Raw genomic sequence first — 11540 nt, forward strand, 5'->3', positions numbered from 1 at the left:
CAGGCCCCATGTTGGGCTTAGGGATTACTTTTAAATAAAAAGAGACTCTAGAAAATAGTCTATAGACTATGTCTACATTAGAATGTTCATCTTAGGGCAGCCCCAGTGGCCCAGTGGCTTAGCGCCACCTTCAGCCCAGGGCGTGATCCTGGAAAAAAAAGAATGTTCAGCTATACAAGTAAAGTCAGAAAACAGTTATATAAGAAGGAATTGATTTGGGGCGCTTGGACGGCTCAGTTGGTTAAGCCTCCCGCTCTTGACTTCAGCTCAGGTCATGATCTCACAGTGGTGGGATCAAGCCATGCATCAGGCTCCAAGCTGAGTGTGGAGCCTGTTTAGGATTCTCTCTCCCTGTTCCCTCCCTACCTTCTCTCTCTCTCCTAAAAAAAAGGTGAGAGGGATTAATCTAGAGAGGTCCCTTCATTTTGCTATGTCTACAGTTAGCTGAATTATTTGATTATAGTATAAGAAAAATAGCTTCCATGAATTTTTTAAGATTTTATTCATTTGGGGATCCCTGGGTGGTGCAGCGGTTTGGCGCCTGCCTTTGGCCCAGGGCGCGATCCTGGAGACCCGGGATCGAATCCCACATCAGGCTCCCAGTGCATGGAGCCTGCTTCTCCCTCTGCCTGTGTCTCTGCCTCTCTCTCTCTCTCTGTGACTATCATAAATAAATAAAAATTAAAAAAAAAAAAAAAGATTTTATTCATTTGAGGGAGAGAGAAGCAGACTCCCCCCACTGAGCAGGAAGCCCAGTGCAGGGCTCCACCCTAGGACCCAGAGATTATGACCTGTTCAGAAGGCAGATGCTTAACTAACGGAGCCACCCAAGCACCCCAACACTTTTGATAATAGATGAAGAATATGGCATTAAATACAATTATTTTGTAAATGAGTTTTTGAAATTTTTTGAGTTTTTTTTTTTTTTTAAAGTAATCTCTACACCCAGTGTGAGGCTCAAACAGAGCCCCAAGATCAAGAGTCATGTGTTCCACCAACTAAGTCAGCCAAGAGCCCCTGAAATGTAGTTTTAACAGATTGTAAGTTGGGACAACCTTTAATTATTTTGGTTTTGGCTCAAAAGAAACCATTAGGAAAAAGGCTGGGTATAAACTCTTCATACTTAACTAGTTCTATCTCTACTTCTCTGATCAAAGTTCTGTATAATAGTATCTCAAAGATGAATGAAGAAAGTTGAGCTATCTTTTTCTTAGCATGTCAGGCATCCTTGTTGGTTGTCCACATGAGTGCTTCAGCTATTTAAACTAATTTTTCCCCCATAATTTTAGTCCCATTTCCACAGAGCCATTCTAAAGTGTAACCAAGCCTGGAGATCCATAGTAAATAGAGCCATTGGCTCAGTAGTTGAAAATTTGGTTCCTGGTTGTATTGTGTTGCCAAACTCCAACCATATTTACAACCATATTGGTTTCTGGATTCCTTATTTTCTGTGAGACAAGATTTACGTCATAACAACTCTATTCTTTTTCGGGTAAGACTTTTAGATTGTTGTTGTGTGTTCTTTACAGACCTGATGGACACCAGAACAACCTGAGGAGTTCTGCATATGAATCTCTGATGGAAATTGTGAAAAACAGTGCCAAGGATTGTTATCCCGCGGTTCAGAAAACTACTCTGGTTATCATGGAGCGACTGCAGCAGGTGCTTCAGATGGAGGTGAGGCTGGTGTGAGGCTGGTGTGTCGGGGGCATATGCTCTCTTCGTGGTATTGACATTTACGTGGAAGTATGTATTTTTTCAGAAAGATAGAAGGCTTATACAAAATATTCCCATTAAAAATCTGCTTTGCTCATCCCAATTTACTCCTACACGCATCACACCATACACATATGTAAGTTTTTTATTTTCGACATTAGCATCAGTAAAGATTATTTAATGGTCCTGGCAAACCCAGCAAAAACAGAAGCACTAAAGGAGTTTAGAACTCTTTTAGAGGGTGTTTATTCAGAATATGACGATGTTCTTTTCCTTGTAGTCCCACATCCAGAGCACATCCGACAGGATCCAATTCAATGACCTTCAGTCTTTGCTCTGTGCCACTCTTCAGGTATGATGGTGCTTTATCACTTACTGATGCTGATCAGAAACTCTTCTTAAAAGGTCTTCATCTGTGGTTGATTGGGAGAGAGATTTTTTATTTTCCTTTCTTCTTTGTCCATAAAGACAGACTTTGTCTTTTGCACAGTGTAGGGAAGGCAACTACTTGGTTTGTGACAGTCCTCCCAGCTGTACAGCTATTTTGTGCTGGCAGCTTCTAGTCTTTGGTTTTTATTGGGTTGTCCAAATGTAGCCCAGTCAGATCTGATTTCCAGCTGCGGTTCACTCAGCTAAAAATATAGCCTTGAGTTTCTATCATCATATTCTGAAACAACAGTTCCTACTGGAAACTTTATTATAATTTAAATCCTTTATAGTACCTGTTGTTCAGAATAGACTTTTTTGAGGGGAGGCTGGAAAAACTAAAATCACTCCTCATTCATGACTGGACTCCTGGATGGAGTGACTGAGGTGCTGTTCCCCTTTTTACCAAAGATCAGGAAACCCTAGAACTTGTCTATCGCTTAGGGGGATACTAGGTTTTAGTATTGAGTGATGCTAACTTGGTCATCTTCCCTGTACATCTCCCTTCTCTTTCTTACCCAAACGTAAAAAAAAAAGCCCAGTCTGTTTTTTTTAATATCTTGACTGTTAAGATCTTTCCTTAGTCATCAAATACAGGAATGATCTGGTAACATTAGTTGAAACAAATTAAAGAGTAAGGAGGGAGGTGTGAGGAATATTGAATTAGGGGAATTCAGGTTGGCTTTATTTTACCAGAACTGTTTCTTGACCGTCAGCAGTAAATAAGATACAGGAAGGATTGCTTTGTTTTATGAGTAAGAACTATATAAACTGTCCTTCTTTAAAGCTGAAAGAAATTCAACTGCCTTTCCAGAAGACTAGAATATGGAGACTGCTGATGGGTGTGTCAGACATAAATGAAATGGAGAAGAGATAGCTTTATGTACCATGGTAGATTATCTTGTGTTCATTCTGAATTGGGAAATAGAAGGGGTATTAAAATGTATGTTTTGTTGCAGAAGATTTACACTGCGAAAGCTTTTGAGCACAAAAAGTGTGTTTGTTTGGCCCTTCCAAAAAAAAGTCACAGGGCTTAATTGATTTTTTAGAAAGGTATATATATATGTATATATATATATAGCATTCTGATTGGAGGGTTTGGAATCAACAGATCCTGAACTCTTGTTCACTTCACAGAATGTTCTCCGGAAAGTACAACATCAAGATGCTTTGCAGATCTCTGATGTGGTCATGGCCTCCCTGTTGAGGATGTTCCAAAGCACAGCTGGGTCTGGGGGAGTGCAAGAGGATGCCCTAATGGCAGTTAGCACACTGGTGGAAGGTCAGTGAGCCAAAATCGGGCAGGGAATGTCTTTAGAATGTAAGAGTTTCCAGCAGCCATGGGGCACTTTTGATCACAGAAAGCATGGTCCTGTCTTCTCTTTTACTGAGGCATGACTTGAGGGCAAAATTGGATTGAATGTAAGTGTAAATTTATGCACAAGTGCCTTGCTGCTCTCCTTGAAATAAATGGAGAGCCAGCCGCAACTCAGATTGACGAGTTTTTTGGGGGAAAACAGTTATCATCTACCTCTTATTTGTTGGGTTCCTTTTTCCTCTGAAAGTCTACTTGCTTTATTGAGATTTGGCTCCTTTCCAAGGATAGAGGAAACAAAGGTTTCTATTTTCTTCTTGGCACTTGGTACCTCCTGGTTCGGGTTATAATACTTTGAACTTCCATGTTGACACATCCTCATGCTCCATATGGGATGGAGTGAAAAACTGAGAGTTCTAAGAATTAACTGGTCTTCTGGTTGTTCTATGTTTGACTCTACAAAATCACGTTGGGGAATCCATGTCTGCTTAAGATTCTTTGAAGGGCCATTAGAAGCACATTAAAGAGCTCTTAAGAAACCTGAGATGCTTCTTCAGGGTTGGCCTGGATGGTGTATGACCAAAGCTGTTACCTGAGGACCAGACCTATTTCTAGCATTAGGAGCATATGTTCAACTGAGAGTTGATCTGGCCACATGTAACTACCCTGATAGGGCACAGAAGTTCACTTTGGCTCCTGGAGTGGTTAATTGAGCAAAAAGTCCAGTCTGCTTTCCCTGGCTAGCTTGTTAAATAAGTCCTTGATGGAATTGCCCAAGAATGGACCCTGTTTTAAAGCTGGCCGCCAGAGAAGACATGTTGTGTAAACAGATGAAGGAGTAGCCAAAGAGGCAGTGTTATTAGCTCATCCAATTCAAAATTAACCCTTGAGAAAAAAAAAAACCCTTGGTTGGCTGGTTGGGTTTAGCCAAAGTGAAATCCCACTCTAGAGATTTGGCATTATCTTCAGGACATAAGAGTTAGGCCCTTCTAGCACTTAGGAATTTGACTTGTCTGAGATAACCTGTCTTCATGATAGAATCCACAGTTAACTTACACTTCACCTGCCCAACCTGTTGAGTGGGATAAATATGTTTTGAGAGAGCAGGCATGGTTATTTTTGCTCACTTCTGTGATACCCTGTGATGCTAATAGTTTGTTTCTTTACAGTGTTGGGTGGTGAATTCCTAAAGTACATGGAGGCCTTTAAACCCTTCCTGGGCATTGGATTGAAAAATTATGCTGAGTACCAGGTAATCTATGCTTTTTAAAAGGATATTTATATTCTTTATATTCTTATTTATTCCTGATAACTACCTCGTGGTTCAAAGTCCAGGTAGTCTCTGTATTGTCCCCAGCTGTGGAACTAAAAGTAGCCCATGAAAAGCAGGATATTAGATGCCTCAACCTAGCACCCTGAAAAAAGGTTCCCCCCCCCCCTTTTTTTTTAAACCACTGAGCTCTTGTCATCATCATTCCCAGTGAATATTGTCATTTCCGTCCCTTCTTAATAATATCTTGAAGAGTTTTCACTCTTTTTCTGCTGTATGGATTGTTAAAATGAACTTGGGGTGCCTAGGTGCCTCCTCAGTTGGTTAAGCATCTGAGTCTTGATCTCAGGGTTTTTAAGTTCAAGCCTGCGATGGGGTTCTACACTGTGCATGGGGCCTACTTTAACTTATTTGAGGAGGAAGATGTGTTTTTTTCTTCAGCTCTAGGCTCAAGTGATAAAGGACCAGCGGCCAAATAAAAATAATGGCCTTATCCTGCAGGTGGCCTTTTCTGTTTCGGAGATCATTTCCTTGACTCTTTGCAGGTTTGTTTGGCAGCTGTGGGCTTAGTGGGAGACTTATGCCGAGCTCTGCAGTCCAATATCTTACCTTTCTGTGATGAGGTGATGCAGCTCCTGCTGGAAAACCTGGGGGTGAGTGTCTACACACATAGTCTAATTTACTAGTGTTTGAAGAAATTGGGAAAGATGATTAAAAACGAAGTGAGGGCACAGACGGGTTGCCAGGATGTTGTTGGCCTTAGCCTCATGAAGAAAATCATTCATTTTCATTTTCACAATGTGATTCTACAAAGTAAGGTTGTAAAATTAACTAAAGGAAGGCATGAACAAAACGTGGAACAGGGTAGGCAGGAAGGCCAGTAAAATATATGTGTAGTTCCTCTGTCCAGAGATAGCCACTGTTAATTTTTGGGTATGTCCTTAAGGTCTGTACAGTGTATTAGTAGTTTTATTATTTTAAAAATGTTTCTTTAACCTTTAGACAGAATATTTTGGCTTTAATTAATTTGATTTCCCTCTTTTTCTCCCCTGCCCCGGTCAGAATGAAAATGTCCACAGGTCTGTGAAACCACAGATTCTGTCAGTGTTTGGTGATATTGCTCTTGCTATTGGTGGAGAGTTTAAAAAATATCTAGAGGTTGTCTTGAATACTCTTCAGCAGGCCTCCCAAGCCCAGGTGGACAAGGTGAGCTTAAAGTTGTCTTTTATGTCCAGCCCTGATGGGATGAATGGGATTTCTGACAATCCTACAACTAAAGGCTCTTGGTATGATGGAGATTCTGTTTTGTCTTTTACAGTCAGACTATGACATGGTGGACTACCTGAATGAGCTAAGAGAAGGCTGCTTGGAGGCCTATACCGGAATTGTCCAGGGATTGAAGGGAGACCAGGAAAACGTGCACCGTTGAGTATAAAACCCAGTGGACTTAGTCCAGAGTTCATGTAGCCAAATGGGCTGTGTCTTTGGTTCTGTAGCTTATGAACTAGCACCTATTGCTTAGAAGAAGGGGAGAAGGAGAAGGAATGGTACCCTCATGAAGAAAGTAGCTTTGGAAGAGTATCCAAAGATACAGTCTTTGCTATTTCAGCCCCGCTTCCTCTACTTTGTCTTATCTTTCTTGAGCACCATAAGGAATGGGATCCAGCAAGGCTATTGGTGCTAGTCATATCAACATGAGCCCTGAGTGGCAGTTGTTGAGCATATACACACCACACATACACACTTCCAGTGCAGTTGAATTAGAGGATTGAGAGAGCACATTTCCTCTCTGTGATGTTTCTGTTACTGATTGGGGAAGTATTTGTCCTTTACCTCTTTTGATGTCATGCACTTAGAGGAGAGGTTCCATTTGTTATTTCTATGCTTATAATAAGAGGAGTATCTGCCTCTTTTGTTAGCGTGAAGGATGACCTCTTGATTTGAGGAATAGTTTGATATAACTATATGCAACTAATTCTCCAGCCTAAACCTGCCTAATCGGGGTAATATATTTGGAAATTTTGAAATGGGGTATATAGTCCTACCAAAGGTGGGGCAGCTTCATCAGACCTTTTTTTTCTATTATAGCGGATGTCATGCTGGTACAACCCAGAGTAGAATTTATTCTGTCTTTCATTGACCACATTGCTGGAGATGAGGATCATACAGACGGAGTAGTAGCTTGTGCTGCTGGACTGATAGGGTAGGTTATATCCTATTTCCAACAGCTGAATAGAACTTCTCGTGGAAAATGAGAAGAACTGTGGTAAAGAACTTTTGAGAGTAACCTAAATGGTAATTACCCACTTATTTGGTATGGCTATTTCTTTAATAGAATCCATGGTGTCCTGTTTCAAGTTCTCACAGGTGATCATTCATTCTAGACCTTAGCTCTAGTCTCATCCCAGACCCTCCAGATTTCTAACTTCTCTTCGGTAAAGTCTGTAAAGTAAATTCTCAGAGGTATAGAAGTAGCATCAGATGTGTGTCCATCCCATATTCTGAGATTGGTCAACAGATTGCCTATGTTTAGCCTCCCCTATTGAAAGTTTCTGAGTATCATTAGAAGAAAGAACCACGAATTAGTTGTGGACCTCAGGGTATAAGTCATCCTGTCTCTTTAGACTTCATTTTTCACGTCTTTAGAAATCAGGTGCTTGACTTCCCCTAAAATTTCTTCCAACTTTAAAAGCTAGGCGAATCCTAGGAGACCCACAATTAGCTTAGCACTGGCTCAAAACAGGAAAGCAGGATGAGGCCAGGAGCTCATTTAGGTGTGTTTATTTTGCACAGGGACTTGTGTACAGCATTTGGAAAGGATGTACTGAAATTAGTAGAAGCTAGGCCAATGATCCATGAACTGTTAACAGAAGGACGGAGATCGAAGACTAACAAAGCAAAAACCCTTGCTACATGGGCAACAAAAGAACTGAGGAAACTGAAGAACCAAGCTTGGTAAGAGCTTGTCCCCACTGCCCTCTTTCTTCCACTTTCTTGGGGAGGAGGCACAGTTTCTTCAGACTGTTCCAACAAGGGATGCCTTTCTCTTGGTGTTTTGTTTTGTACTCTCTCCCATATAAGTCCTTTTGAGCCAAGCCTTAGTTCCTTAGGCTTGGACTAGTGGAGGGGTTGGGCATCCTCAGTATTTCCTTGAGCCAAGTGTTTGATTCCTCTTGGTGATGAAGAAGAGAACTTATGTAACTAGAAGTCAGTGAAGTCCCCAACTGATTTTGGGCCCTAATAAAGTTATTGGTAATGGTATTTTCCCAGAATTCTCTTTTCTATTCTCTATTCCCTTCCTCCTGCTCTTTACTTTTTTTTTTTTTTTTTTACTGCAATGCTTTTAGGCATTGTGTGGCTCTGCAGAAGATGTCCCAAGTCAAGAGTTGTCTGACCCCTACTTTTATATGTAGTTTTAATTTATTCTCCTCTCACATGCTCATTGTCTTACTCCATAGATCTCAGTAAAACACTATTTTGAGTTTTATCTTTTTAGTGTCCCTGCCACCTTCTAATGTAGGTGCTAATGAGAGCAGGTAGTTGGCACATAGGAATACAAGAAAAATAATCCTTGAGAAGTTGACAGATTCATTTTGGGCTTATGAGCATTTGATTGTGGGAATCAGAAAAGCATTTGGCTCTCCTGGTTATCTGTGATCTCAAAAGTTGACCTGTTTTCCATCTGTTTTTAGATCTGTTACCATTGGGATGATAACCTGAGACCCCCACTGGAAATCTCCAATCTTTTGAAAAACCCGGAAGTGAGGAGTGTGCACGGATGCTGAATGTTTGGGAATGAGAGGATGAGTGAGTGAGGCTTGAAAACACACCACATTGAAAATCCTGCCACAGCAGCAGCCGCAGCCGCCAACAGCAGCGCTGTTAGTGAGCTAAGTAAGCACTGACTTCGTAGAAAACCATAACGTCGGCCATCTTGGAAAAGAGAAAAACGATGGATTTACTTGCTTAGAAAAGAAAGTTATCTCTTCCCAGGAGAGGCTAGAACTAGCTTTTCTGTCTTTTGGCCGGTGCCGAGTGGAGTGACTGGTTTGGGAGAGGAGGAGGGACTGGGTTCAGCTGTGGTGCTTTGTTGTAAAAGGCAGCCTGCCCTTTGCTACTGATAAGAAAGATGGAGCCTGGGTCTCAAGCCCACCTTTGGTGTACCTTTGCCACACGGTACTGTATGCGTGCCGGCTAAAAGGAGGGTTGAGGGATTCTTTACAGTCTGAGAATGAGTGCGTGTGAGTGAGGCGGTATCCACATTCTCAACTTCAAGTCATTGCAGTTTCTTTTTCCCAGAAAAAAGGGGTTAGATGTTGCATTTCATAAAACTAACCGAAGTTCTGTCTACTGATGCAGCACAAGAGATGTGTAAAAAAAAAAAAAAAAGAAAAAAAAAAAAGAAAAGAAAAAAAGGAAAGACGCTCTTTAGGTTTTTGTTTTGTTTTTTGTTTTTTTGTTTTTTGGTTTTTTTTTTTTTTTTAATTATCTTCTAGGGAAAACACTGACGAATGGTCAGAGCTCCCGTATCCTGATCTTTTCATCAAGGCGCCTTTCCTAATAATATGGTTCAACTGTGAATGTAGAAGTGGGGGGGAGGGGGGAGAAAAAGAAAACTCTGGAGTTAGAGGATCTAGAACAAATTAAAATACAATTGTTACAAAAATAACGCAAACTTCAAAAACAAAAGAAAGCCACAATCCAAATAAACCAAAATTTAGATGCTCAGAATTGGCAGCATGAAAGAGAAGTTCTCTCCTAATATGTATCGTGATAGTCTGAACACCCCCAGAAAATTGTGCCAAAGAGTTTAGAAAACAAATATACAATAAAAGTAAACACACACACACATACACATACACACACACACACACACACACACACAGAAAACTTCAGGTAACTATTTTGGATTGCAAACGAGGATAAATTTAATGTTCAAACAATCTGATAAAATAACCATTTGGAAACTGCTTGGCCTTCTGTTCTCTTTTATTTGATTGACTACAATGCGGTATTGGTCTCTTGCTGCACTTCAAAACCAACTAACCTAGAAAACAAAAAAGTATATATATACACATACACACATATATATATACTAGAACTCTTGTGATGAGAATGGCACTTGAAAAGGGTTTTATTTTTCCACTGAAGGTGAAGATTTAAAGTGGTGTCAAACATTCCCCTGGTCACACACACTAATATATTTTTTAAAGTGTGATGTGCTATGAGAACCATAAATGAGACTAAGTTATTTTCCCTTTTACAAGGGAACAGGGCACCCTGAATTTTGGTTTTAGAATCTTTCAGCAATAAGGAGGGATATAAGTGAGCTTTGATCCCCTTTTGGTTTTGCAGTTATTGAGTTTTTGCTGGCATTTTGAATACGCTGCTTTCAAAAACCCCAAGGAAGATTTTTAATTGCTTCCTGGTATTGGGAGGATTAAAACACAAGACCTTAAATTCCCACTTTCATTTCCATTCTAGCAAAAAATGTGGGCTTATGTTTTTCTCTTTGCCATTTCCCCTTCCCTGTCCAAGCCTTCCATTCATAAGTGGGATTGGCTCAGTTCTCATCCATATGGCAGCATCTCTAATAGCTCTTGTACAGGGTATCAGATATTGTGCCTTTTGGTGCCAGGTTCAAAGTCAAGTGCCGATCTATGAACCAGTGTACAAAAAAAAAAAAAAAAAAAGTGTTTGAAGGAAAGACTCCATTGTGAATAGAGTTTGCACCACTTCCTAAGCCCAACAATGAAGAGACTTGACCCTCTAATGCCTTGTTGAAATTTTAGCTGTTTCTTAAGGAGAGGATGATATACTAACCATTCCTGATAGGTAGGGGTTGGTCAGGGCTTAGGGAGGGGGCAGGAATATTGGGGAGAAAAAAATCTGATCATTCCTCAGTGCTACCCATTTCTGTCCTGTGTGGGCTGCTTAGCTAGACAGCAGGAGAATAAAGTACACCGAGAACCATAATGGAAACAAAACCTTCCGTGTGTTTTGTCATGTTTTGTTCCAGGGAAGCAGTTGACAAGTGCTGTTAATGCTTTCTCCCAGATCCATCCAATGATGGAGAAGAGGAAAGGGGGCTGGTTGGACTGTGGTCTTGGTGCCTTGCAGGCGTCCCACACTGGCTATGCATTTAATCCTCTCTCCCAGTTACCTTTAGCCAGTGGGTTTTCCAGAGTGGGGATTTGTCCTTAATCAGTTGTACCACCTAAGGCAACTGGATGCAAAAACACATTCTGTGCACTCACTGGGCCTTCCCCACCCTAGTCTTGGCACATTCCTTCAAGAATGTAGTTACCGTCTGCTTGGGAAGATGTCAGTGCAAATGTGAAGAAAATGGGCATCAGACTAGGCTTTGGTGTGCCACAAGTGGCAGCTGCCTATATCAATTACAATTACATTTATTAATTTTGCTTTTCATTTTCCTGGTTCCCCTCAGCTCCCGTTGAAATGTTGAAATTTTTTGACTGTCAGAGGCAATTGTAATGTTGCCTTCGGGACTTGAGAAGGAGGGGAATTGCTCAGTGTAGTGTTTTCACTTTCAGAACCAAGTAATCTAGTCACTCTGATATTTAAGAAGTGTGTTAGTCTGACTTTTAAGAGAAATCTCAACTCCATCAGCTTTTGATAGCATCTTGGTTTCGAAACAACTTCAGTCTGTAATTGGCATTCAGAATGCCCTTGGCATGCCAGTCTGTGATGGCATTAAAGACCTGTTAAAACACTTGAGCCCAACTTTATTAACCAAAACTGATACCACCACCTTTATCTTCTAAATAAAGTCCGCTTTATTTTTATTTTCAA

At 40.8% G+C, this 11540-nt stretch overlaps 1 protein-coding gene across 1 annotated transcript in view; it reads left to right on the forward strand.

The window, feature by feature from the left end:
* The window catches only part of KPNB1 (karyopherin subunit beta 1), a 28042-nt gene extending 16502 nt beyond the window's left edge, over nucleotides 1–11540 (forward strand). The window contains exons 13-22 of the mRNA XM_025995809.2: nucleotides 1530–1677; nucleotides 1997–2068; nucleotides 3280–3424; nucleotides 4627–4709; nucleotides 5273–5380; nucleotides 5790–5933; nucleotides 6046–6151; nucleotides 6816–6930; nucleotides 7521–7682; nucleotides 8420–11540. Of these exons, the coding sequence (XP_025851594.1) occupies nucleotides 1530–1677; nucleotides 1997–2068; nucleotides 3280–3424; nucleotides 4627–4709; nucleotides 5273–5380; nucleotides 5790–5933; nucleotides 6046–6151; nucleotides 6816–6930; nucleotides 7521–7682; nucleotide 8420 (1084 nt within the window). The 3' untranslated portion in view covers nucleotides 8421–11540. The remainder of the gene's footprint in view (nucleotides 1–1529; nucleotides 1678–1996; nucleotides 2069–3279; nucleotides 3425–4626; nucleotides 4710–5272; nucleotides 5381–5789; nucleotides 5934–6045; nucleotides 6152–6815; nucleotides 6931–7520; nucleotides 7683–8419) is intronic.

This window comes from Vulpes vulpes, chromosome 2, assembly GCF_048418805.1.
Source record: "Vulpes vulpes isolate BD-2025 chromosome 2, VulVul3, whole genome shotgun sequence".
NCBI lineage: Eukaryota > Metazoa > Chordata > Mammalia > Carnivora > Canidae > Vulpes > Vulpes vulpes.